The sequence below is a fragment of the Lipomyces oligophaga genome (assembly GCF_038497815.1).
Source record: "Lipomyces oligophaga strain CBS 7107 unplaced genomic scaffold V1516scaffold_3, whole genome shotgun sequence".
Taxonomy (NCBI): domain Eukaryota; kingdom Fungi; phylum Ascomycota; class Lipomycetes; order Lipomycetales; family Lipomycetaceae; genus Lipomyces; species [Lipomyces] oligophaga.
The window spans coordinates 1,669,113-1,694,918 of NW_027117787.1; the positions used below are offsets into that span (position 1 = coordinate 1,669,113).

The 25,806-nt window shown below is 44.2% G+C and overlaps 14 protein-coding genes across 14 annotated transcripts; 7 read left to right on the forward strand and 7 right to left on the reverse strand.

Annotated features, from left to right (window-relative positions):
* Positions 1-39: 39 nt before the first annotated feature.
* On the forward strand, positions 40-1,580 carry V1516DRAFT_636784 (PLC-like phosphodiesterase). Its single transcript, XM_066920035.1, has 4 exons — positions 40-304; positions 349-428; positions 481-863; positions 917-1,580. Exons 1-4 carry the CDS (start codon positions 204-206, stop codon positions 1,298-1,300), a joined length of 948 nt encoding a protein of 315 aa, XP_066778448.1. The 5' UTR covers positions 40-203; the 3' UTR covers positions 1,301-1,580.
* V1516DRAFT_674043 (uncharacterized protein) lies at positions 1,183-2,466 on the reverse strand. The gene is made up of 2 exons (XM_066922020.1): positions 1,579-2,466; positions 1,183-1,524 (listed from the first exon to the last, which is right to left on the reverse strand). Exons 1-2 carry the CDS (start codon positions 2,151-2,153, stop codon positions 1,380-1,382), a joined length of 720 nt encoding a protein of 239 aa, XP_066778449.1. The 5' UTR covers positions 2,154-2,466; the 3' UTR covers positions 1,183-1,379.
* A 155-nt stretch (positions 2,467-2,621) lies between these two features.
* Positions 2,622-4,200, forward strand: V1516DRAFT_650213 (NUDIX hydrolase domain-like protein). The gene is made up of 2 exons (XM_066920243.1): positions 2,622-2,878; positions 2,942-4,200. The coding sequence occupies exons 1-2, from the start codon at positions 2,824-2,826 to the stop codon at positions 4,072-4,074; spliced, it is 1,188 nt and encodes a 395-aa protein (XP_066778450.1). The 5' UTR covers positions 2,622-2,823; the 3' UTR covers positions 4,075-4,200.
* Positions 4,070-5,147, reverse strand: V1516DRAFT_674046 (translation initiation factor eIF 4e-like domain-containing protein). The gene is made up of 3 exons (XM_066922021.1): positions 4,887-5,147; positions 4,791-4,824; positions 4,070-4,733 (listed from the first exon to the last, which is right to left on the reverse strand). Exons 1-3 carry the CDS (start codon positions 5,078-5,080, stop codon positions 4,236-4,238), a joined length of 726 nt encoding a protein of 241 aa, XP_066778451.1. The 5' UTR covers positions 5,081-5,147; the 3' UTR covers positions 4,070-4,235.
* A 136-nt stretch (positions 5,148-5,283) lies between these two features.
* V1516DRAFT_674050 (beta-lactamase-like protein) lies at positions 5,284-8,045 on the forward strand. The gene is made up of 5 exons (XM_066922022.1): positions 5,284-5,380; positions 5,428-5,526; positions 5,587-5,684; positions 5,733-7,363; positions 7,410-8,045. Exons 1-5 carry the CDS (start codon positions 5,345-5,347, stop codon positions 7,832-7,834), a joined length of 2,289 nt encoding a protein of 762 aa, XP_066778452.1. The 5' UTR covers positions 5,284-5,344; the 3' UTR covers positions 7,835-8,045.
* On the forward strand, positions 8,046-9,750 carry V1516DRAFT_650224 (nucleotide-diphospho-sugar transferase). The gene is made up of 4 exons (XM_066920244.1): positions 8,046-8,255; positions 8,310-8,467; positions 8,524-9,436; positions 9,485-9,750. Exons 1-4 carry the CDS (start codon positions 8,111-8,113, stop codon positions 9,685-9,687), a joined length of 1,419 nt encoding a protein of 472 aa, XP_066778453.1. The 5' UTR covers positions 8,046-8,110; the 3' UTR covers positions 9,688-9,750.
* V1516DRAFT_674056 (Spt20 family-domain-containing protein) lies at positions 9,697-11,459 on the reverse strand. The gene is made up of 5 exons (XM_066922023.1): positions 10,930-11,459; positions 10,787-10,881; positions 10,702-10,737; positions 10,564-10,648; positions 9,697-10,515 (listed from the first exon to the last, which is right to left on the reverse strand). Exons 1-5 carry the CDS (start codon positions 11,336-11,338, stop codon positions 9,755-9,757), a joined length of 1,386 nt encoding a protein of 461 aa, XP_066778454.1. The 5' UTR covers positions 11,339-11,459; the 3' UTR covers positions 9,697-9,754.
* V1516DRAFT_674060 (Ribokinase-like protein) lies at positions 11,460-12,708 on the reverse strand. Its single transcript, XM_066922024.1, has 2 exons — positions 12,332-12,708; positions 11,460-12,235 (listed from the first exon to the last, which is right to left on the reverse strand). The coding sequence occupies exons 1-2, from the start codon at positions 12,626-12,628 to the stop codon at positions 11,561-11,563; spliced, it is 972 nt and encodes a 323-aa protein (XP_066778455.1). The 5' UTR covers positions 12,629-12,708; the 3' UTR covers positions 11,460-11,560.
* Positions 12,709-12,762: 54 nt separating this feature from the next.
* Positions 12,763-13,919, forward strand: V1516DRAFT_674064 (outer mitochondrial membrane transport complex protein-domain-containing protein). Its single transcript, XM_066922025.1, has 2 exons — positions 12,763-12,940; positions 12,994-13,919. The coding sequence occupies exons 1-2, from the start codon at positions 12,787-12,789 to the stop codon at positions 13,812-13,814; spliced, it is 975 nt and encodes a 324-aa protein (XP_066778456.1). The 5' UTR covers positions 12,763-12,786; the 3' UTR covers positions 13,815-13,919.
* Positions 13,556-15,515, reverse strand: V1516DRAFT_674067 (Quinolinate phosphoribosyl transferase). The gene is made up of 4 exons (XM_066922026.1): positions 15,227-15,515; positions 15,086-15,169; positions 14,150-15,037; positions 13,556-14,094 (listed from the first exon to the last, which is right to left on the reverse strand). Exons 1-4 carry the CDS (start codon positions 15,318-15,320, stop codon positions 13,844-13,846), a joined length of 1,317 nt encoding a protein of 438 aa, XP_066778457.1. The 5' UTR covers positions 15,321-15,515; the 3' UTR covers positions 13,556-13,843.
* Positions 15,516-16,499, reverse strand: V1516DRAFT_674068 (40S ribosomal protein uS5). Its single transcript, XM_066922027.1, has one exon. The coding sequence runs from the start codon at positions 16,402-16,404 to the stop codon at positions 15,631-15,633; it is 774 nt and encodes a 257-aa protein (XP_066778458.1). The 5' UTR covers positions 16,405-16,499; the 3' UTR covers positions 15,516-15,630.
* Positions 16,500-16,993: 494 nt separating this feature from the next.
* V1516DRAFT_674072 (ureidoglycolate hydrolase) lies at positions 16,994-17,898 on the forward strand. Its single transcript, XM_066922028.1, has one exon. It carries the CDS (start codon positions 17,229-17,231, stop codon positions 17,826-17,828), a length of 600 nt encoding a protein of 199 aa, XP_066778459.1. The 5' UTR covers positions 16,994-17,228; the 3' UTR covers positions 17,829-17,898.
* Positions 17,899-17,909: 11 nt separating this feature from the next.
* V1516DRAFT_685246 (SH2 domain-containing protein) lies at positions 17,910-22,328 on the reverse strand (the record flags this gene model as incomplete). The annotated part of the gene is made up of 3 exons (XM_066923603.1): positions 17,910-21,821; positions 21,871-22,089; positions 22,155-22,328. 3 exons carry the CDS (start codon positions 22,326-22,328, stop codon positions 17,910-17,912), a joined length of 4,305 nt encoding a protein of 1,434 aa, XP_066778460.1.
* Positions 22,329-24,394: 2,066 nt separating this feature from the next.
* V1516DRAFT_622117 (kinase-like domain-containing protein) lies at positions 24,395-25,451 on the forward strand (the record flags this gene model as incomplete). Its single annotated transcript, XM_066919563.1, has 2 exons — positions 24,395-25,321; positions 25,377-25,451. 2 exons carry the CDS (start codon positions 24,395-24,397, stop codon positions 25,449-25,451), a joined length of 1,002 nt encoding a protein of 333 aa, XP_066778461.1.
* Between the last annotated feature and the right edge of the window lie 355 nt (positions 25,452-25,806).

Here is a 25,806-nt window from a genome sequence, read left to right on the forward strand (position 1 = left end):
TGTACTTGTGACATTATCCGTGAAGACGCGACTGATCATGTGATTTTCATGTGATTTCAAAGATCCTCGATGATGCTGACGGCATGAAGTGAATTCTTCTATATCGCAAGCAATTTCTCTGGAAGATCGATGAAATCGATGAAATTTTGAGATTGTGTAATTGCTAGAGTCGAGATAAGTCTTCTTGATTCGCAAATTCCGAAATGACAAGTGTAGAAAGCTTTGCAGCTCGAGAAGTCATCAAATCCGGGGAAGGAGCCGTCGAAATCAAGTACAAACGACCGTTAGTGATCGGACATCGTGGGTGAGCGTTTCTGATATAGTTATAAGATCTCATGCTAATGACAGTTACTCACTCAAATATCCTGAGAATACTATTATTGGCCTTGTCTCTGCAATCGAAGCTGGCAGCGATGCCGTTGAATTCGGTGAGCCTTCTCCTATGGATGTTCTACGATAGTGTCTAACCGGCCTTTTCAGATGTCCATATTTCTGCTGATAACCATGTTGTCATTTCGCATGACCCAGCTACCCAGCGCGTGTTCGGTTCTAACAAGGGTCCAATTATTGGCCGTAACTACATCGGAGACCTGGACCAGCTACGGACGACGAAAGAACCACACCTAAAGATGGCCTTGTTCAGTGAAGTCGTGGACTTGTTTTTGACAAATCCTGCATTTGCTGGAAAATGGTTTGTGGTCGATGTTAAAATTGATAACGATCTGCGTGTCATAGAGTTAATGGCGAAGGTGCTTACGCAGATCAAAGAAATCTCGTTCTGGACTGACAAGATCATTTTGGGCATTTGGGTCCAAAAATTTCTGCCTCTTTGTGCTCAGCATTTACCTGGCATTCCGATAATGGTACTTATTCACACTAATTATTCTCTGCATTATTAATAATACTGATTTTCTAGCATATCGGCGTGGACATTGGATATGCCGAAAGAACATTCTTGACTAATCCTAACGTGACTGGTCTCAGCATGCTTCTCTCTTCCCTCTACTGTACGGAAGGCTATGCATTGATTTCCAAAGCACGGAAATTGGGCAAAGGTATATACGTATGGACGGTCAATTCGGATGAATCGATGAAATTCAGCATGGCATCCAGGTTCGATGCTATTCTTACTGACGATCCAATCAAATTAATTTGTCTTGAACAAGACATTGAAAATTATATGTTGGACGACAATAGGCAGCCGGAAAGCGTTCTTTCAATTAAAACAAAAGCATTCTATTACAGTCTCGGATTTGTCGCAAGAACTTTTGGTTCGTTTCGGAGGCAGAAGTTCGAGTAGTGCCGTGATCGTACATATTAATATTAGAAAGTGGATGTTCTATTTCCTAATCAGAGGGAAATCCAATATGTGGATTTACTCAAACCTGGGCCGCATTGAGAGCTTCGTCAACTCGAGATTGGTACTGATGAAACATATTAATAGCTTCTTTACGGTGTTTCCGTGCCTCTGGATCTCCATGGGTATCCACTTCATCTAAGGCAAACATGCGACGAAGTATAAGTCTATAAAGGTTAAATAATAGATACCGGTAAATAATACAAAAGGCTCATACGTACTCTGAAATTAGTCTATATTTGTTGCCTTGGTCGTTTGTAGGGGTTGAGGCAACATATTCTTCAATCATAGGCACTAGCTCTTTCTGAGCTTCCAGCACGATTTTGTCAATTTTCTCAAACGAGGTCAGCTCTTTTTTAAGCTCTCGCTGCTCGTGCGATGCAGCATGAGGGTGTGGGTGGTGGTGATGAGAATGATGAGGGACACGGTTTTCCTCGGATCCATTTGGCTTCGTCTCTTGCTGCGGACGAGAGACTAAACACATAATATTTGACCCCGAAGAAATACCCAATTTCGCCAAAGAGTCACTGTCGAGCTTAAGCTTTCGGCCAGCATATATTAAAGTAATCTGAGATTTAGCTAGGCCTAGTGTTCTTGCAGTAGTAGCTCGAACGTCGCCTACTTTCGCGGACCCGCTGGCAATATCACCTGAAGCCGCAAAATCAACGCGTAAATTCTTCTTGCCATGCTTCACGACTACATAATCTGGACCCAGACCTGCCGTGAACCGAGCCTTACTGGCATCCGACAGCTCGCTTTCCTGTCCGGCCGCTCCACCGCCGAAAAACCGACGCATTAGATATGCTGTGAGTGCAACCGCAGAAATAGTCGTAACGGCAGCTATGCCCAGCTCTGCAGCAGTTCGTTCTGCAACAGCACCCGAAACAGATTCTTGAAACCTCAGAAAATCTCGGGCAACTAACCGGACTCGAGCAAAAATCAGATTGTCTAGTCGAGAATGCAAATCTAATAGCGCGGCCCGGATCGACGTACGGAGCTGCGCCGAAGCCAACGAAGCGTCTGAGGACAGAATGACTTATTTGCAAAAGGCACCGACACTTACAGATCAGTGTGTCTGCCTGAACTTCGAGAAATATATTCGTGTGATTTTGACTTGGGTCAAGTTAAGACTTTGGTTGCTTTCTAGGTATATCCAAGATATTCAAAATCCATATGCACGTGATATCACATGACATCACATGACACAAGATTGCACTCTTGTTAGAATATAGATAGCTAGTATCCATTCAATAAACATTATAAAGGGCACTAATTACCAGATTACACTGCTTAATTTGTGTCTTTAGTGTGTCTGGATTTTACTATTGTTTAATATTTTTGTTTGAGCGCTGCTGGCTGTTTTTATCAGGTCACATCCGTACAGCCGAGCGACAGAGGCCAGATATCTTGCACGAGCACAATTATACACTAAAGCACTCTTACAGCTACGAAAAAAAAAGAAGAAGATGGCTACTCCGCTCACTAAACGATATGGTGACTCGCTCAGAACTTATTTCTCAGGTTTGTGATGTGTCGCACGGTCCTAAGTAGTCGATACCGTTCATCTTACTCACTGTAAGACAGGATCCCCGCTCAATCGAGTCTCATTCCTCCGAGACGATTACAAATTTCTGTCGGATGCGTTGACAAATTCGGCCACTCGATTCATTGCAATGAGAAACTTTGATCCTGCTGTGACACCATCGTCCGGTGCGTTGAAGTATCTTTCTTACAGTGATGTCAAGACCACAATTGGTAATCCGTTTGCAAAGTCCGAGAAGGAGGTTTTGGCAGAATGGGACTCTACCAAGGTCTATCCTCTGCTTGTTTTCCTCGGGCTCGATGAGTCGGCAGAGGGTATCAAACATGAAAAGTACTCCGGCGTTCCATACTTTGCCCTCGACGTTTCTCCGCTTCAACCTTCGGCTACTTCCTCGGCTTATGACAAAGCACTTGCGCAGCTAGCGACGTCTATTACAGATGCCGGCGCTGAATTTGTTTCTATTCGAACGAATTATGTGTTGAATTACAATGAATCCGCTATCTATGCTATGGCCAGGTCCTACATGGATTGGAATTTGCGTAATCCGTTTTGTGCGGGCTGCGGTGCAAAGACTATGAGTGTTAATGCTGGTGCGAAACGAGTTTGTCCCCCTACAGATTCCGGCAAAGATAAACCATCTTGCCCGTCTCGTGGAGTTGTTACCAATATTTCATTTCCGAGAACCGACCCTACGATCATCGTTGCGGTTGTAAACTCAACCGGAGATCGATTATTGCTGGGAAGGAACAAGCGTTTTCCCAACGGTTTTTACTCTTGCTTAGCAGGCTTTTTGGAGCCTGGAGAGAGTATTGAGGAGGCTGTGCGACGAGAAGTCTGGGAAGAAAGCGGTGTTAAACTTGGAAAAGTGGTCATTTATGCGAGCCAGCCATGGCCGTATCCCTCGAGTTTGATGCTTGGCGCGATTGCAGAAGCACTCCCTGGCGACGGCGAGAAAATTCATTTAGAGCATGATCCAGAATTAGGTGATGCGCAATGGTTTCCTTTCGACGTTGTCCGCACAGCGTTGCAGATTGCGGAACAAAAGAGCGATTTACTCGACATCAGTCCGGCTGACACGGACAAGTGTCCTATCAAAGTGCCCCCTAGTAAGGCCATTGCACACAATCTGATGCACGCAGTTGTGAATGATAATGCCCATTTACCGCGAATTTGAAATATTTAAAGTAGCTATATATTATTTTACAGTATAGTTTATACAGCTGTATCTTGTAGGAGTGAGCATCATCGGCTCTCGCCGCGGATCAACAGTGATCTGTTGGAGAAATCAATATTACATAACAATATAAAAACAACACACCAATCCCATCGAACAGACTAAACCTGCAAACGAGAACGAGCACGAGAACTTCCTGAGCTCGCGGCATCGGTATGAGAAGCGAAGTCGACGTATTCCTTGTCTGACAGCTCAAGACATTTCTTGAACTGAAGGCCAATATTACGAACAACAGTCTCATCCGTGAACGAGCCAATCCAGACGGAAATACGGTAGTGGGCTTTTCGGATAGTAGCGACGATCCCCATGACTTGATCTTTGCCGTTGCCATCAATGGTCTCGCCGACTGTTCCAAGAAGAGTGTTGAGCCAGAGCTTGTCGATATCAACAGATTGCTTGTCCTGGCATTGATAAGCCCATTTTCCACCCTTGGAATTCTGCTCGTCTTCCCACTCGGGACGGACGCCTGTTCTAAATAAATGGTAGTCCGATCTCAAGGGCAGCTCAGATGCTTTTGGGATATTATTGTAGACGCCCCAGAACTCTTCGACCGAGTCGAAGGAAATGATCTCTTTGAGCTGGTCGGACCAGTTTGCAGACTATGACATTTGTTAGTAATTAGTTAATTAAGTTGATTCTGAGCATCTTCGAATTACCCTTCCAGCTGACGCTGGCTTGGTGTACCATAACCTAGAGATGTTAGCGTCGTCGCAAGACCGCTGGGTTCTGTCCTATTTGGCAGCTGTACTCACGTCCACTTGTGTCGCAATGGATGTTTCACGGTGAAATGCGAGGCATCGTCAAACACCGACACGACTTTCTCTGGATCTGCAGATTCAGACTCTGTTGAAGCTTGTACTGCTTGTGCAGGCGTCTCAACCGACTCAGTTAGGCCAGCTTTTTCATCGACCACTGTAGTAGTTGGCGTTGCTTCTGCGTCTGCCATAATATTGAAATGTGTTATAGACTTTTTTGTCCGATTTTGTCGTATTATCTGGCTTGCTTAACAACGTTTAAGACTTTGAAGAGGAGATAATTAATTATATGAATATAAATTTGTCGATCCGTAAGCTGAGGGGATTGTATAGTCATTTGAATCTGCTATGACCAAAAAAGGGAATTTGACATTATATGAAATTCAACATACGTATTTAATAAAATATACTCAGCAATTCTGATTTTTCAGAATGCGCTTGTATTTTCTGCCGATATGAATGGAAATATCCAAATTCTCAACGAAGACTCGGTAATAGCCTCACAGCTCAATATTCGATCAATACTAATAATAATCAGATCGACCCTTCCGACCAACTGAAGTTTATTGCTCTCGGCGGAGGCAATGAGGTTGGTCGCAGTTGTCACATTCTTAAATATAAAGATAAGACTGTCATGGTATGTCGACAATCTAGGCTATAATATACGGACTTGTATCTGAATGAACTAACAAAGTAGCTGGATGCAGGCGTACATCCAGCAATGAATGGAATGGCAGCCTTGCCGTTCTACGACGACTATGACCTGTCCACAATCGATGTTCTACTCATCAGCCAGTAAGTTCTGTTTTCTATGATCAGTCAGTGAAATTCTAACTTTGCCAGCTTCCATTTGGATCACGCAGCGTCGCTTCCCTATGTCATGACCCATACCGAATTCAAAGGTCGCGTGTTCATGACACATCCTACAAAGGCCATCTATCGATGGTTACTGAGTGATTATGTCAGAGTGAGCGCTATTTCGGCAAATGACTCTGCCGCATTGTATTCCGATGCCGACTTGAGTTCTTCATATGAGTGCATTGAAGCCATTGATTATCACTCAACCACTGAGGTTGATGGCGTTAAATTCACTGCATATCATGCAGGCCATGTATTAGGTGCTGCCATGTACCTAATTGAGATTGCTGGAACCAAAATTCTGTTCACCGGCGATTACTCTCGCGAACAAGATCGACATCTCAATCGAGCCGAGGTTCCATCCGAACGACCTGACATCCTCGTCACCGAGTCGACATATGGAACCAGCACACATCAACCGCGGCCAGAAAAGGAGGCTCGTCTGCTCAATCTCATCACAAAAACTATTCTCAATGGCGGACGATGCTTGATGCCTGTATTCTCGCTGGGGAATGCGCAGGAGCTGCTCCTAGTTCTGGACGAATACTGGCAAAATCACCCAGAGTTAGAAAGCATTCCTGTTTTTTATGCTTCCTCTTTAGCTCGAAAGTGCCTAGCCGTCTATCAAACTTATATCAACATGATGAATAGTCACATTAGGCGGAAGTTTCGCGACGACAGGACCAATCCGTTCTTGTTTAAACATATTCGAAGTTTAAAAAATCTCGACAGATTTGACGATTTAGGGCCCTGTGTTATGGTAGCAAGTCCAGGAATGCTACAGAACGGCGTTTCTCGCGAATTACTAGAACGATGGGCCCCAGATGCAAAGAATAGTTTGATCATGACTGGTTATTCGGTCGAAGGCACGCTTGCTAAGCAGATCATTAACGAGCCCTCCGAGTTCCCATCTATCACCGGTGGTGGTATTAAGGTTCCTCGAAGATTGTTTGTGGAGGAAATATCATTTGCTGCGCATGTGGATTACAAACAGAATTCTGAGTTTATCGGACTTGTAAACGCGCCGAATATCATCCTTGTTCATGGAGAGCAGACTAATATGGCACGACTGAAGTCTGCGCTGATAAGTAAATATAAGGATGTGAGAGGAACTGCGAATGAAGTGAGAGTGTTTAACCCGCGGAACTCCGAGGAAGTCAGCCTTGTATTTCAGGGTGTTAAAGTGGCAAAAGTGATGGGATCATTGGCAACGAAGCCACCGGTTCCAGGACAATTGATTTCAGGAATATTAGTTCAAAAGAATTTTGAGATGAGTCTACTTGCATCGAACGACTTAGAAGAGTTTTCTGGTCTGTTTTCGACTAGTCTTGTGCAGCGACAATCGATCTCAGTCGACTCTCCGCCGGATCTGATCCGATTTCATCTAGAGCAAATGTTTGGCCTGGTGCGGGACGTACAAATGGCAGGTGATTCAGATGGCATTGGGCTTTCTGTCATGGACAGTTCGGTCACAGTTTGGTGTGGTACCAACTCAAGTCATCCTATAACGGGACAAGTGACTGTAGAATGGGAAGGGAACATAGTAAATGATGCGATTGCCGACTCGGTTTTGGCAATTTTGCTATCTGTTGACTCATCGCCAATGTCTGTTAAAAGTGAGTCTTTCAATCTTTCCCCTGCATCATGTAGCTAACTGATCAGTTTCATCCAAACCGTCGCATTGTGGCAATCACATGAGCAGATTGGATAAAGTAGAGCGTGTACTCGTATTTTTAGATGCACAGTTTGGTTCGGCACTCGAGCCGATGGAGAATCCGGAGGAAGGAGTGTTTATTCGGATAGATGAGTATACGGCCACAGTGAGTTTTCAAACTATGCAGGTTACTTGTTCGTATGAGCCTTTGCGGAGTCGAGTAAGCCACGTATTAAGTCGAGCGGTGGCTACAATCTTGCCAATCGATGATTTAGAAGAGGACAAGGAAGATATAATCAAGCTTGAAGAAGATAAGGAAGATACAATCAAACTTGAAGATGATCTACAGGAAGGACATTCATCGGCGGCGACTAGTCCTATGGAACTGCAGGACCGTCTGGAACAGGAGCAAGATCAGGATGATAGTGCGTAAAAACTTGTAACGAATTTGTGTAATTTGGGATACAGTATAATTCGTGCAATACTTTTTGCACTATTTTCCATATGAATAATCTTGCTCTTAGCAAAGATGGTATTATTCAATTTATGAGTCGAGATACAGAGTCTCCTGTTGGGACTAATGCTGAACTCGCTCCAGACTCAAAAATCAGAATCTTCAATTTTCTAAATAAATATTTATACCTTGTTGGGATTCTATATCAATTTAAATCATTTGTTTATTATAAATATTCAAATATAACTGGTAAAAATGGAATTTCAAGCAATTATTCTTTGTGGACCAGGGAGAGGCCTCGAACCACTGGTTTCTCCATTGCCAAAAGCCTTGCTTCCAATAGCTAACAAACCAATGCTATACTATCCACTTGAATGGTGCCAGCGCGGTGGAATCTCATGTGAGCGAAGAATAGACTCCAATTATGAATAATATTGAACTAACAAAAGTATAGCAGCGATAGTAGTTGCTCATCCGAGTGCAGAACAAGCCGTTTCGCAATACATCAAGTTGGCATATAATTCTACGCAAAAGAGCCCCATGAGAGTCGAGGTCGTGGCAATGGAGGGCGAAACCGGATTTATTGTGAGAAGTTTGAAAGATAAAATAAAGGTGAGATTTGCGTTGGCAGTGAGACATTGTCTAATCTCGAGATCTAATATAACAAGCATGACTTAATTGTAGTTCCTTGCGATTTCATCACGGATGTTCCCCCACAAACGGTCATCGATATCCACCGGAACCAGCCTGTTAATACGATCGGTACAGCAGTATTTTACAAAAACACGATCGATGCGATCGATAACAAGAGCTTCAAGCCGAACTTGACATTGCACTCACCGCTGTCTCGCCCTCATCCTGAACTTCTCGATACGTTCTCGCGACCGAAAGAAAATGATGAGCTGAGGATTCGCATGACGCTCTTGTGGGAACATCCGCAGACAATTATCACAACGACATTTTTGGAATCTTTTATATATCTGTTTTCACGACGTGTTCTGGAATTGGATCTTACCTTAGAAGGATCATCTATTTCATCGTCAAGTTCAGGCACCGATTCAGCAGTGGCGGACAGTCTGACACAGTCTTCCTATGATTTATCAGTGTGGAAAAAACCTTGGGGCACGGTTGTTCGTGATATTGCGCGACAGTCATGGAAGCACGGCTCTAGCCGCGACCAGAATGCAGTAGGGTTCTATCCAGTGCCAAAGGAGCATTTATTCATACGTTGCGATTCTCTCACTGCATATTTCGAAGCGAACCGAATCATGTTGAAACAAGCACCTTATACAGTACCACCGGCGTCCGCGACATCTCGAGGCGCCGGAATTGGCCGCGACTCGCTCGTTGGAATCGGCACTGAAATGGATGAGAAAACAAATGTAAAGCGTAGTATCATCGGCTCGGACTGTAAGTTTGGCCGCGAGTGTAGAATCTCGGGATGTGTGATCATGGACGGCGTCGTTTTGGGAAATAATGTCATTCTGGACAACTGCGTCATAGCAAATGGAGTTATGATTGAGGATCGTGCGAGGTTGACTGGTTGTACTGTCGAAGGCAGGTATATTGTTGCCAAAGGAAGTAAGTTTACTCTCTCCAATGATGTCCGAGCAATATTAACATTGCCAGCACAATCTAAAAATGAAATTTTACGGGGCTACTCAGAAGACAATTTGTTCGACTCGGATGAGGATGAGTTTGAAGACGGTGTTTCGGACGACGATGATTCAGACGACGACGATTTTGACGCTGAAGTAAATGAAAGCGACTTAGAAGCAAGCGACGGGGAAGGGATCGACGACGACGATGATGATCTATTTGATCGGAGTTGAATTGATTTACTCTATTTTAATAATGATGATAATAATTATTGTAATATACATATCCAAGAAAATTTTTTCATCTTCGATGGGAATCAAACCGCTGTTGATTCCCACTGGCTAAGGCACTTTGCGCAGATTGAGCTTGAGAAGCATGGGCAGCTTGAGCAGCCTGAACAGCTTGAACGTTTTTCTGATGCTGTTCACGCTCACGTTTACGTCTCCACTGTTCGACGAATCCAAGTCGGAGAAATTGACCGGACCCGGACTCTGGCGAATCATCCATGATCAGCATCATTTCCTCGTACTCGGAGGTCTGGTGATGCAGATCTTCGTGTAATGGACGCCGACGTTTAGCCATCGAAGCTGGATTCGGTGCATGCAGACGGTCAAAGTTGTCACGTTTGCCTATACTAGGGTCGACCGACTGTTTCAACAGAGCTGGGATCTCGAGTTGCAGCCCATCGTCATTGATATGGTGTTTGAATTGATTACCGGGGTTGTGGACATGTGCCTTGGATTCCCCTGAAACAGATAGATTCAGCTTTGGCACGGTCAACTTTAGTAGTTCCGACTCTAGAGCAAGACAGAAATTGTCACTGACTCGACTCGACCCTAATAGCTCTGCAAACATCGTTAGATCATACCACATTGACAACGAAGTCGGCCGGAGCAAAACCCTGTATATCTTTGGTTCTTTTGCCGTAGTGACCAGCGGTAATTCATTCTTAGAGTCTGTACTTGACTTGACTACACTCTTCGTATCTGAGGAGAACCCACTCGGCTCTAGTTCAGAAACTTCCTGCTCTCGATGATCATAAACTTGCATGATAATACATCCTGACTATTAACTTTAATCTTTGACAAATTTGACAAAACAGAAAATACCTTCAAAATATCGTATTCCCGACTGCCGAAAGATCTCTACTGCGGCAGGAGGTATTTGTTCTAGATCCATCATGTCCAGAAAGCTCTGTTTAGTTAGCATTACCATGGCCTCTTTATTTTGTAAAATTTGTTCCTTACCTTTATTAACGGACTGTTTTTCGGAATGATCGCATCCTAGACAATAAGTAATGCGCTCTCCTATCCATCCATAACACAGCCATACCTGATTGCCAAACCGATAATGCGTGGGATGGATATGAAACTCCATACTTGGCGGTGAGTCTTTATATTTATCCAAAATCTCTTCGGTTGATTCCGCTAATTGATTAGACTTCGCTTGCCAGTAAATAGCCCTCAAATACATACCGAACTTATGCTCAGTCAACCTCTGGCGCCGCCCCGACGCCGTGAATAACGCATCTTCTTCCTTCACTTTCACAGGAACGGTCGTCGATGTATGTGCATTTCTCATACTATTCAAGCTCATCTTTCTTGTTGAATTAGCAGGCGTAGAATTCAAAGCAGCGCTCGTCGCCGTGCTGGCGGTGCCGGTCACAGGTCCTGGTGAACCATATTGGTTCACATGTGTCGAATTTCGGTGCGAACTCTTCGCCGAACTGGAAGTACTTGCTGCCACTGCTGTTCCTGTCCCTTGTACTGTAGTTGTCCCTACAGCTGTTGCCGAATGCAGTTGTCGAGATCCTGCTGCTTTCGACGTCGAATACATCTGCCGCTGTCCGGGATTAAAATTTGGCGGCCGCGTTTTAGACGCCATTTGCACTTCAATTAGACTGTGCTAAATAGACTAAATGAATTTATAAATCTTGAGCTAATTTACGAAATATCTGTGTCGGAAATTGGACGTGAAATCTACTGGATTACAAGCAGACAACGATATGGACATGCACTAAATCCCAATGTTATGTAATGCGTCGCTTAAGATTATGTAATGCATATCTACTTGACTTTCGATCTGAGTTTTACTCATTGGTCAAAATTAAAGCAAATCAATGATCTCAGGCAAAAATGGAATCCCATCTGCAGCTCCTTCTCGCGTTACAGCTATGCTTCCCGCAGCAGAACCATATTTAACCGCTTCCGATACTAGTTTTCCATCCGCGATAGCCCCAAGAAATCCACCCAGAAACGAATCTCCAGCGCCTGTTGTATCCACTACTTTACTCGCCTTAAAAGCAGGACAGTGCACAAGTGGATTACCGAACGTGGAGTAGATGACGCCGAGACTTCCAAAAGTGATGACGACTGTGCCGTAGAGAGCGAAGGAAGTGTGGATAGAGGCAATAGCCGGCTGAAGGGATTCGCAGAGACCATCAAGATGAACCTCCTTGAAGAGATCCTGATACTCAGTTCCACAGAGTTGTTGTGCTTCAGATTCATTCACAATCAGATAATTTACCTGTGATAGTACGGACTTGGCCCAGGAAGAGATCGTAAAACTCATGGGTGAAGGATTATACACAACATTAACTTTGTTCCTGCTGGCAAGCTGGATAGCTTTAGCAACAACGTCCAAGGGAAGCTCATTCTGCAAAACAAGAAAGTCAGTAAGGTTCTCGCCGACCTGCAGCAATGAGATGTCAATATCTGTCGGCTTCACCGTATTGTTTGCACCGGCGCTAACTAATATCCGGTTCTGCCCGTCTCTTTCGACCTATTGTATTAGAACCATGGGACTAATAATTACAATAGCACTTCTGGATTCTTAGCAGTTGTTTAGAATCCTATATCTCACAACTGCACATCATACCAATATCACAGCTACCCCCGAGCTACCATCTACTTCGACTATCATGCTCACGTCAATCCCTTCGGCTTCAAGCCCAGACTTGAGTTCCTTTCCAAACGCATCAGTTCCAACGCGACCGACCATTCGAACTTGTACTTCCGGCCTACTCAGACGTCGAATTGCAAGTGCCTGGTTCGAGCCTTTTCCTCCACGATGTGTTGCGAACATGTCGGCGTGAATAGTTTCTCCGCCAAGAGGAATTCGCGGTGTAAACATAACCATGTCGTAGTTTAGAGAACCTAAGACTGTGATATGCATTTTGAAATATATCTTTTAGAGCATAATATATAAATTGGAAGTGTATTAATTATTTACGTAGAACTGATACTTGAAAGTGTCGACAGACATCGTCCCAGCACATTCGTACCAATAAATGTTTCTCCTAAGTATCGATTTTCCCCACGAGTTCGATCAAAATGACTTACAAACTCCATGTTTGGGGCACGATATCTCCTCTAGCATCATTTGACGCTGATTGCTTAGCGGTGATCATTTATTTACATTTTTGTAATGTATCGAACGAGCAAGTAGTCGTTGTTCCGTCATCTAATCCGCTGATCTCGGCTACTGGTGAGAAAGCACTTACATATGTATCACCAGGCTTCCATTGCTAACGAAAATAGGAGCATTACCTGCGCTGAGAAAGGAAAATGAGCTAGTAGCATCAGGACTCGCAGATGTCTTGCGGTATCTCAAAACTCAAGGAATTACCAGCTCAATTGCAGATCCGCGAAGCATAGCTCTACAAGTGTACATCCCACAGAAGTTCACACCAATAAGCTTATATATTGAGCGCGTGCACATTCTGCATAATCGAACTTGGTTCCGACCGGCACTTGTTAAACTTGTTCCTACCCCAGCCTCGTACATTGCATCCATGAACTTGTTCTCAGAGGCCAAATACAGCATGAGCCATATCTACGACATCGAAGCCGCTACTGCTGATCGACGTGCTGAAAACGAGTTCAAATTTTTTTTTATTGGCATTCCATTATCCGGAAAACCACGGGCGATGCTCGCAGAGCAAAGTCCTCAGCAAGCGGGTGTTCCTCAGGAAATCATCGATAGGGTCAAAGATTCTGCGCTAGGTAAACGTGCAAACGAAGAGGTTGGCGCAGTGCTTCGTCTGCTTGCGTACTCTGCGGGTTTATTCAAAACGATCGAGGAAACTCTTAAATTACAGGACCATGAAGACGGTTATCTATTTGGTACTACCCCATCTGAAGCAGATGCATGCTTGCTCGCGCAGCTCATGGTAATGTTGGCCCCAGAGTATGACGTTCCATTCATCGATCTTCTAATTCGAGGAATGTTCCCATTATTATCAAACTATTATGATCGACATATGAAAATTATTCAGGATCTAAACAGTATGATATCAACGGATCCCATTCCACCTCAGGATCTGTATACACTAAGCAGCATTGTCTTACAATACCTATAATATACAAACGTATATGTTCAATTACTTAATCAACTCGACAATTCACTAGCAGTTTCATGGTCTGATTCGTCCCATCGTTTATCTTCGTCACCTCCAGCCCACTGACGCTCAGTATATCCCAAGATCGACTTGACCCGTTCTACTGTTTGCTTGTCACCAGTGTTCTTCCCAAGGTTGTCGCTGATCTTAATCGCCGGCTTGCCATCTGCGGATGATAGCTTCACAACGATATTCAGAGGTGTCGATTTTTTATGCGGTGGCGTAAGATTGTAAAAATCATCTGCATTGCGATTTAGTTAGTCGATACTCAACTTCTGACTGGACAGTCAACATACTCGTAAAATAGGTGCCCACACCAAACGAACTCAGCATTCCAACTTTGTCGGTCGCATTTTTGTACTTCTTGCAAGATAAAACATCGAGCGAATCACTAAATACAATGATTTTATGCGACTTATCAATTCCAATGTTGTCATAATATTTCGCAATTCGGTCTAAAAAGACGAGAGGGTCACCAGAATCTTGGCGCACCCCAGTGTATATACTCGCAAGCTTCGGCGTGAAGTTTTTCAAAAACGCGTCCGTACCAAACGTATCAGTAAGCGCAACGCCAACATGATTGTCGCCCATTGTTTTTCGCCATTGTTCCATTGCAACCGAATTAGCATTGAGATAGTCTTGAGTGACTGCGGCGATGCCCATCATCCATTCATGCGCGACAGTTCCGATCGGCGGAATCCCAAATTTACGCGCAAAGTACACATTCGACGTTCCTCGCAGCCCTGCCGATATCTTTGCATTTGCTGATGCCTGATACTTAACTTCTCCAGCCATGAGGCCATGTAACACAAGATCTTGCGCTTTGAATGACCGCCGGCGGCGTGTACCGAACTCAGAAAATGCACATCCAAACGACAATAACTGTGAAGCCTTAGTCTCTGCTCGCTCAGTTTGATCCGTGTAATCCCAGTCAGTATCCACAAACTTGAAATAGGCTTCAGACACCAGCGCTAGCAACGGGATCTCGTACAGGATCGTCTCAACCCAGAGTCCTTTAATTTTTGCCTTCAAGTCATGCGTCGTCTCGTCGAATACCAACGTAACTTGTGTATCTGGATGTAACTGGAAAGTCTCTAAATATACAAAATAACGCTCAGGAAGCTGCTTCACATTTGACCGCAAATAGGCGATCTCGTCGTCCGAAAACGTCAATGTTCCAAGTACTACCTTTGTCAACATTGGCGACGGTTACATTCTTTGGTACAACTTACAACCAACTTGCTCTTTCAACCACTCAAAGGCAGAAGAATTCAGTTTTTTCTCCGGCGTCCGGTTCTTGAGTGAATACGTAACAACTGCAAATTAGGGGTTCTGAACGCAATTCAAATAGTATCGTACTTCTTATCACTTACTTGTATCTGGATAATGATCAAGAACCGCGGCTTGCATCGTGATCTTGTACAAATCCGTGTCCAATAAAGACGGGATCGCGCGTTCAGCAACCATAGTGCTTAATTCTACTGATTTTATTCTTGTTTGCGCAATTCACCTTCGAGGATTTCCGTAGAATTTTCAAGTATTTAATGTTCTTGGATAGGATCTCCTTTGTGCTAATGCGAATGACCCAGCCGTCATTGCCCCACAAATCTGCGGCTACTTCTCTTACTACACCCAGCTCATTATTTGGTTATACACGGCAACAGTGCTATGTAAGTCAATATAAATAATATATATATAATAATGCTCTTATTTTAGAAAATAAAACTTTTCCGAACAACGACCAATAAACAAGTCAACCATAAATTACACATAAAAACTAATACGACGGCTTCTCGGTTGAAAGCAAATCGCTATAGACATCCAGAGGAGACTGCTCGAAAGAGGACTCCTTCCACAGATTAGGGGTAAGGAATCCGTAGGTGTTTCCAATAGCAACAAAAGTAGCCTTGAGAGTGTTCTCAAGTGTCTTGGTCGATCCTGAAGATGAAGTGTATGCATCCTCAATTCCAGCAAGCTGGAGTAAACGCTTGACGGCAGGCGAAGCAACGACACCAGTACCACGAGGAGCAGGAATGAGACGAACAGACACGGAACCACACTTTCCAGTGGTCTTTCCCGCAAGAGAGTGGGGCTGTCCAAGCGAAGCACCCCAATATCCACGACGAACCGGAATAACGGATAACTTGGCAATAATAATAGCGGCACGAATAGCAGTCGCGACTTCTTTAGCAGTCTTGATTCCAAGTCCAACATGACCATCCCAATCACCAATGACAACGATAGCTTTATGTCTAGTACGCTGACCGGCACGGGTCTGCTTCTGAACTGGCTTAACCTTCATGACCTCGTCCTTGAGCTTGGGAAGGAACTCGTCCACAATTTGGTACTCCTTGATCGACAACGAATGCAAATAAATTTCTTCCATGCTTTTAATCTTGCCGGCCTTTACAAGACGTCCAAGTTTGGTAACAGGAGTCCAGGCAGCCTCCTCATCCTTGCGACCTCCTCGACGAGCACCACGACGTCCGCGACCACGTCCACCACGATCACCGCGTCCTCGGCCGAAACCACCTCTTGGAGCTTCCGACATGTCTTATTGATTTGAAGAATTATTTCTTTTGTAGAACTCAAATATTTCAAACAAAAACCGTCGCTTTCTTGAATAATGCTGGTGATCTTCCGCTGTGTGAAGAGATAGACCTTCGACACCCAATATTCTACCTAGCGCACAGTCAAAACCTATTGGGACATAAATGTACAGACGTGACTGTGCATTATTAACCCTATTATCACGTGCTTCTAGGGTATTTTGACTTCATCAGCTAATTTGACACGTGACTGCTGACTTTCTATCCCCCCCAATTTTATTGTGGGGGACGGTCGTGCTAAATGAAAGTATTGGTGGGGGTCAGCTAAAATCCAGATGGAATTTGCGGGTTTGAAGGTATATTACGCGAACTCCAGTCGATTTTCGCTGCAAATATTAATAAAACGAAACAATATCATCTAAATACCATTGAGTAACTTTAATTTAATTTTTGGTATTATTTCTAACCAATTCAATCTGCAAAATCTACTAGTGGGGGCGAGGTGGGATTGTTGTCCACCTTCCCCAATAGGAAGTTTCTAGTCTAACGCTCCCAGCGGAGTTTCCTGAACTATATGAGAAGGACGCCCCGGATAAAAACAACTCCACATGAGAGACCATTCAAGATGAATCCGCTTTAACGAGGCGAAATACTTTGATGTGGAGATCCGTAGGCTACCACCGAGCGCAACGCGTGAATCGGTTGTCCTTGTTATCTTAGTGATATCAAAAGTGTGGGGGATATCTTTTAAATCGCGACACCTGCCGTAGTCCATTCATTCTTGAAGTCTTCTTACTTTGTAACCTACAGACTTATATTAATAACAATGACTTTAGCTACTCTTGCCTACGAAGGCAAAACAATTATTGCACAAGAACTCACTCCTGAGGCGTTTGCAAAATTTGGCAATGTCATTTCCTCGAAGGAGATGATCAACAAGCCGGTGCCGGCACCAGGAACTGCCTTTGGCAACATCTTTTCACACCGTGATGCGGTTATCCCTGTAGACAACTACGACCAATCTACTACAAATAAAAACTCTCATTGCAGTTTCACGCTTCAACGATTTGTGCCTCCGGCTACTATCGATCGCGAGAAAGGCGTCTATAACGTCGTGGTTATTGAACGGCATCCAATGACTTCGCAATCCTTCTTTCCAATGGGGGTGGACGGTTCAAAGCCAGCATATCTTGTCATCGTCGTTGAAAACGATTCCAATGGAATGCCTGACTTATCCACCGTCAAAGCTTTCATTGCGAGAGGTGGTCAGTCGGTTACTTATGGTGCTGCTGTCTGGCACGGCGGTACTTGTTCATTGCAAGACCATCTAGATATGACCATGATCATGTACTCGAACGGTGTCGCAGCTGATGAACTCGAACTCGTTTCGATCGAAAATGGAATGAAAGTTGAGTGGACCGCGTAGACCTTCTTTACATTTTTTGAAATTATCTTGTGAAATTGTTGATGATTCTGTTAATATTATTGATACATACATTTTTTACAATTATCTCTTTCTGATACTCGCCGCATACATCAACTTGAACCCATTACAAAGTTCTTGTACGCTGGGATAAACTGCCCGTCGCAGTTGATATCCATTCGGAATCACCTTGACCGGCCAAACAACAACTTTCGACGACGCTCCCGCTTTGAAACACAAATCAAAATATCCAGCGTGTTTCATATCCAAACAAAATGCATAGTTTGAACGACTGGGATTCGCAGCTGTGTAGATCGTCAACCATTTCTCCACATCTTCCTTTGTTCCTTTCTGAAATTTTTCTGAATTGATCATCTCATCCACTTTACGTGCCATGGCTTGTATATGCATAAAAATTAATTCGTCAAGATCGGAATATCGTTCCTCGCCAACTTTTAGAACCCTACCTAGAGAATAATCATTTTCTTTCTCAAGTTCAAGAACAGCAATGTGCTGATACACATGCTCAGCAACCTTCCACGTTATGGTCAAATGATCCATTCCTAACGACGACGGCCGAATCACCAAGTCTCCTCGCTGTAAAGGCGCCAAATAGTCTTCTGCTTGCTTCCGGTTGAAGGGCCGGAAAAGTCTATGCTTAATCACTCGCGACGCACGCTGCTCTTCCTTACGCTTCTGTGCCTGCTGAGATCTATCCTGGTTTTCCTCCCATTCGTCCCATTTATTACGGTCGATCAAATCTCGCAGCTGCCGTACTCCAACCGGATGCTTAACAGCATAGTCAACCTTCTCCTCAACTAGCGTAATCTCAGCCTGGAATGACGCGTAATTGATCTCTGTGACAACTCCTCGAACAACCTGACCAAAGTAAAACATAGCTGCAGGATACGGCATATCTGTCCGGCTGGTCATTTCCATAACTGAAACATTACCATCGATCCCACACGACAGCCGAACAACTAAATACCGATCGGCAACTTTCCTAACATTAACTGGTACGACCACTCCAGTTCCAAGAGTGTCTCGCGTCTCACCTGTCAGCATCGTAAACACTTCATACTCGTCAAGTTTCTTATATTCATGCCGTTTCTCGCGATAGTGGTGCTGCAGCTCGTCCTTAATCATTTCCAATGTGGCTCGCTTCCACTGATTAAAATTCTTTAAAAGCTCTTCTGCATATTCCTCAAGAATAAGCTCATTCAGTTTCTCAGGATCATCCTCTGCCAAATGTGCAACAACTCCTCCTTGATTTTCGAGATCCATCAAATCTTCCTCATCCAATTCCAATGCATCTGCCGCCATTTTTCTTGCAAGTTCATAGTCTTCCGGGTGGATTCGTGTCGAATCAAGAATATCGGTCATTTCATTTCTGTACATTGACGACCGCGTTCCTTGTTCTTCCCAAGGAATAATCAAAAATGAGGCACAATTCATAAATATATTCTTCCCCGCGATATGCCGTGTTACAAGATCGTACCTGCTTTGTAGATGCCCATCTGGGCTACCGGCAATAGCTTTCAGCATGCCAGATGCTTTTCGCGGTCCTAATCCTGACACAAATTGAAGTAAGTTTGCTACATATGGCACCTTTAGCGCCTCATTGACTTCCACTCCAACCATGCCGACGGTATCAATGAAAGCAGTATCGAGCATTTCACGCAAAAGCTCCTCTGGAACCAGCGTCTGAAGTCTATTAAACTGGATAGATACAATATCCTGCTTCATCGCCGCATACTCCAGCAAAGGACTCTGGACATATCGAGCAAGCGCAATGCAGTATCTAGCCAATGAGGAAAGCTCACCGAATTCAAGCTCCGCACGAGGTGAATTTTGATACAAACGTGCAACCTCGTCATTGATCCAAAGCAATTCAATTAATCTCTCTGATTTTGTTTCATCCTCGCTGGCGATAGTAATATCTTCCTGCTTGATAATCTCTAGAACGTCTTTCCGTAACCGATTAGACGCCACAGTCAGACCAGCCATGCCCATGACATCTGGCTTTCGTCGCTTGACCATTTCTGTAAGCGCAATTCGGAAAGTGTCATCTCGACTGTCTCCCAATTTAATTGTCTCGACAACACGCCCTTGATCGTCGACATAGACAGCGACTGCAGCATCTTTGCCAGGCTCACCCATTCCATTTGAAATAGTGATAATCCGCGGAACAGTCCCTAATTCGAATCCCTCAGGCTTGTAGGGAGCTTGATCAAGACGTTCTAAAAGAGCAATACGACATTGCTGGGCTATCGCTAGTTGGCATTTGGAACGTAATTCTTCACGAATCTCACGACACAGTAAAAATATAAGTTTATCCATAGCAATCTGCAGAACTTTGCGTCGTTCGCTATTCCACGCAGTTGCGATATCAGAAGCATTGTCAGATTCAAAATTTCCTAAGACGCGCTTGAAAAATGCCTCGAATTCAAATACCTTGAATTTTATGGTAATTAACCCTTGTGATTCCGCTTGAAGTACCTCCAGAAACATATCAGGATGCTTAAGAATATCAGCTATTTCCAAGTTCCGCAAGTATTTGAAATAATAGAACTGATGACCTTCATCTATAACCTTTTTTCCACGTTCAGTAGCATGAATATTAATACGAACAAGGGCTCGAATAATATGATCACGCAAAAAGCTGCGAGTTCGCAAATCATGGAAAATCTCTTCAGCAAACATATTTTTGGCTGATGTAAGAGCAGCATCCGGATCATCATACAAAAAATGATCGGAAGAGCTCGATTTTGTATACTCCTCTGCCATTACTAAGGGTAGTTCTACCGGATCTTCGGGAAAATGTAATTTCTTGTCTTCTGCAAAATTGAGACCAAATTGCTCGGAGCTAATTCCAAATGCACGAACAAGATGATATAAAGGGCCCGATCGAATTTGTTCAAAGGTAGATGAACGAGAATTTGGTCTCTTCATTCTCACAGGCCGTGAAGTCACAGGAGCATTTGATTCGTCTTCATCATCAGAATTTTTTGGTTCCTGATCAGCAGTGCTAATATCCGGGTCCGTAACTGCGATATCTTTCAGTTGAGCAGCGTAACGGAATTGGATGTAATCTGAAAGATCTTGATAATCATGCAAGTTCACTGCACGAGAGTGGAACTCCATCAGAAGATCATCATTGAGAGTAAGAGATTTGACCCATTTATCAACCCCACGTTTCTTTTCTATAGTCGAATGAAATTCGATGTCTAACTGCAAAATACGCCAGAGATCATTTTGATCCAAAAGCAGATCAGAATCAAAATTTGCGGATGAGGTAGTCGAATCACGTTTGCGGGGTTGCAGTAAATAATCGCGGCGATGATGCCAAATGAATGGAACTTCGAGACTATCTTTCACGATGAGTTCTAGCACTTTCCTGATAGCCTTTTTGCAGGCAGATTCCAGATTAGGATGAGCATCCAATAACTTATGCTTAGTATAAACAATTTCTGAAGCAACCCAACTTTCCTCTAGTTCAAACTCCTCCGGAGAAAGCTCGTACTTGGGAAATTCCTTTCTCATTATCTGGAAACGCTCGGGCTCATCTCTGCCACGTATGGTATTGTCCTCGTCGGTTAGCATGAGATGTTCGAGCTCACTAGGCTCAAAAACATCCTTTAGCTCCGTAACAGGCTCGTCCTCATCATATTCATCGTCATTTCCGGCCTCCTCGGCTTCCAAAGCCCAAGCATATTCTTCACCATCACCGAAGATTTCGAACAATTCACCGAGCTGTTCTTCGTTCACACCCGGAATAGAAATTGCAGCTTGTCTGCCCGATTTAACGGAAGAGCCGGTATGTCGATCGTCTGTCTCACGAGGTTCGTCATCTGAAAACTCGTCTTCCTCGATAAAACCATCAAATTCGTCCAACAAACCACGAGCCGGCTTGGGCGCTTCAGTCTGATCTTCACGCTCTTCATCGGAAAACATGTCTGTGAGACCTTCCTGGCGCTTTTGCCGCTTGGTAGCTCGCTAAATTCAGATATTAGTATAATACAAAAACAATTGAATTCTAACATACTGCTACATCGTCATCCTCGCGAGTAAAACCTCTGCTCTCCATGACAAGATCGAGATCATCCTCATCCAACTCGTCATCGTTACGAGAATGTCCTATGTCTTCGCCTTCCTTCTCAGCATGATGTCTATGACGTTTCCGTCGACGCTTTCTTCGACGTTCCTGTTCATCATCTGATAAATTTTCGTCTTCTTCATCATCGACAATGAAACCCTCACGGATCTAGGAAAACAACAGAGTTAGCAGAGCGAGCGGAGGGAAATATGCCGAAGAATCAGATTGCGCACCTTTGCTAATTCCTCTTCGTTGTCATCGTCTTCCTCTTCGGAGGAATCTTCCTCATTGGATCCACTAGCACTTGGACTTCTGTCCGGATCATTGTTTCGACTGGTTGTGTTGTCATCGCTATCGTCTTCGCCGTCCCTGTCAAGCGTGGCACTCTGATCAACAAAGTCACTCATGATTTTTGATCAAACTCAATCGCGTACTAAGGTCGATGAGCAGCAAGGCAGCCCTATAAACACCAACAAAGAGAAGCAAAATACGGGATAAGCAGCCCTGCAAATGACAATATCAATGGCAAGAGCAGGATTACAAAAAGCACTAATGTTTGCTGCAAGTCTAGCACACTACAGCCAAAGGGACTTTTGCTACAATTCATCGATGTGGTGAGGCTTTCTTAGTTCCATAACCTACCGCTAATCAGCGTCGACAAAGTATTTCCTGTCCCGAACTTGCTGTCTTTAGACAAGGTATTTGTACTAAGCGCTCAGATTTTGCACATCCTAAATAGAGTTTGGGCCGTAGCTGGTGTGTTTCTCCCTTCCAGGCGATCTTAAAATAGCGACTGCCCAGATTTTGGAGCAATAGATGGCGAAGTGTTTCCGAAGTTCTATTTCCATGAGATAGAAACTGCTGTAGAAGCTGGACTCTGTTAAACACTTCATTTCCGATTTATCTGTTTTACTTTTACCAGTCCGGTGTTCTTAGCGAGTCATCGTCAAGTTAATCCTGTTGCATGAACTGTACCGAAAACCCCGCTGTCTGCCAGCATTCGCACGGTCCGCGCCGTAGAAGTGAGTCCTTCCATCTCTGGCTGATGGCGATACTGGTCCATCTGCAGGGCAAGCAATACAGGGAGCTATCACTGACAACGAAAGACACAGCAACAGGCCCGGTAGCTCCATATGCTAATAATATCCCGAATTTTGGGTAGTACTAGAGAACAACACATAAGCGAGAGCAGCGAGCAGACAGCGGCAGCAGTAGCGCAATTGTATATAGAGCGCCGAAACCCGCCAATGTTTCCATGCCTTGCTCTCTTGATCTGTAGCTTGGAGGGCCGTACATTGCCAATATTCTCTCTTTTCGCTTGTTTTATTTTATTCAGAACCACCAGTTCACTGCTGCACTGCTATCAGTACCTCTGTTGCGTGGAGTAGTAATCGGGGATTTCTATTCTCACTACTAGCGCTGGGTCCGGTCTTGCTACCACAGGTGCGGTTAGACAGACGGACACGCTCAGATTATACGCTTCTTTGCCTGATCTAGCAACGTTCGCCTCCTCTCGCCTTTGCCCTTTCAGAACTGTTTACCTCCTCTTTTGCTCCCAGATTATTTTCTTACTGCGCATTTAATCTCTATTTCTTCGCCAGACTTTTAGTAATCTTGTCTGCGCTAAGTATTGGAGGCTTTTTTGCCCGTCTGCTCGCTAGCTAATCCTGTCTACATTACCTTCGCGCCGCGCTGTCTGCCGCGCGCCGCCGTTCACCTCGGGTTTTCCTGATTTTTCTCTTTCAGAGGAGCCTTCCGTGCGTGTTGCGAACGGGTCGTTTGTGTTTTTTTTGCCCTCGCTCCGCTATCCTCTCTCGCTAGCGATTCTCGTGGCTGGGCTGGGCTGATATTCGAGGAAAAATTCTTTATAGATCAGACCTCGCACTACCAGCTTCGATCTTGACTGCCAGATCGTGCAAATCATCCCTAATTTCGTTCCGGAATGAATCCACCGCCCTCTTCAGCTTACGCGTCCACTGCTACCACGGCCGATTTATCTGCATCTTCCATAGTCTCTCAGCCTTCTTTTTCTGATATTTCACCGCAGCAAGCAGCTACAATGTCATATCAAAATCCTCCGCTGCAGCAACCCAATCAGCATGCTTCTCCATTCGCTCGCAGCAGACGCGTGTCTTCGATCGTTCAGCCCGCAAACCCTCCGGTCCTTCCTCCTACCGCTGCATCAATATCTTCTTTGCCACCTTCCACGACGGCTGCCCACTCCTTCGAGCAATCTACGCCAGCAATAATTCAGCCATTTTCAAATATCTGTACTGCACCAACGACCTCTTCTCAAGGTCTTTCTAATGTTTGTTCTGGCTCGGCCTCACCGTCTTCATCGGCCACTTCTCCATCCTCAACCCATGCTCTCAAAATGCCTAAAACACTGAAAAGGCGTAACTTCAAGCAGCTCCATTTATCTGCAGGCCCTGCTCAACGTGCGTCTATGGTTCCTGTTGCCGAGGATGGTCATATGGCCTGGGACGCATTGACAGGTCACAGCAAGTCTGTTCTTCCTTCCCTGGAGGACGCCCAGGTTCCGGGCGGTTCGGCGGAGCTCGCTTACCATGATTCGCTTGTCAAGCAGCTCGGCACCTTGGAAATCGGTGTTGAATTCCAACTTGACTTGAGAATGGAGGACTTTCAGACGATTTCGGAAATCGGAGCTGGAAATGGAGGCACCGTTTCTAAGGTTCTCCACCTGCCTACCAAGACCGTAATGGCAAAGAAAATGATTCATATTGAAGCCAAGCCTGCTGTACGGAAGCAAATTGTTCGGGAACTGCACATTATGCATGAATGCCATAGTCAGTATATTGTATCATATTATGGAGCATTTGTCAATGAAGGTGATGTCGTCATGTGCATGGAGTATATGGACTGCAAGTCGCTTGATCGAATTATAGCGAAAATGGGGCCTCTTCAAGAAGATATCTTAGGAAAAATAATGGAATCAGTCGTGGAAGGTCTAACATATCTTTATAACTTGAACAAAATAATTCATCGAGACGTAAAGCCATCAAATGTTTTGGTGAACTCACGTGGTCAAATCAAACTATGTGATTTTGGTGTTTCTGGAGAGCTCATAAACTCAATAGCGGATACTTTTGTAGGGACTTCGACCTACATGTCTCCTGAACGGATTCAAGGAGCGGCCTACTCTGTTCAAAGTGACGTATGGTCTCTTGGGCTTATGCTACTCGAACTTGCGATTGGAAGATTTCCCTTCGCCGGCCCTAATGGAAGTCCCTTGAGTATTTTAGATTTATTGCAGCAGATTGTTAATGAACCGGCTCCTGCCTTACCCAAATGTTCAACCTTTTCCGATGAATTGCGGGATTGTATTGATCGATGCTTGATCAAGGACGTTGAGCTGCGGCCGACACCGCAAGATTTACAGGTGAGTGCAATGAACAAAATTTATGTTATTAGTATCAGGACTAACTCATACTCAGTCCGATCCGTTTGTGGTTCGTGCTAAGAGTTCTAATGTCGACACGGAGATGTGGGCAAAAAGTACATTAATCTAATTGTTTTGCTTTGAGAATTTTTTATCACTTCACTTTCATTTGCATCTTATGCTCATTTTGTTTTATTTTCAGAGGATATTGGAAACGCATTTGCTTCATTCGTTGTCATTTGCCTATGGCAGCATTTGGTTGCGGTTGCATTAGTTTTATTGCTTGAACAGGTTACAGGTTTTAATTTTTTGCGTGTTGTTTTTGGTTAAGGGAGTGAAAGAAGAGGAATTGCATATGGCACGAGAGAATCCAGATAATGAGCATTTTTATTTATGTGTATATTACGTTAATAGCATTGATTATGTTGATTGTATTAGCTGTACTATCAAGATATAGTAGATCTGTTGTAATTAAGTCCTGAATA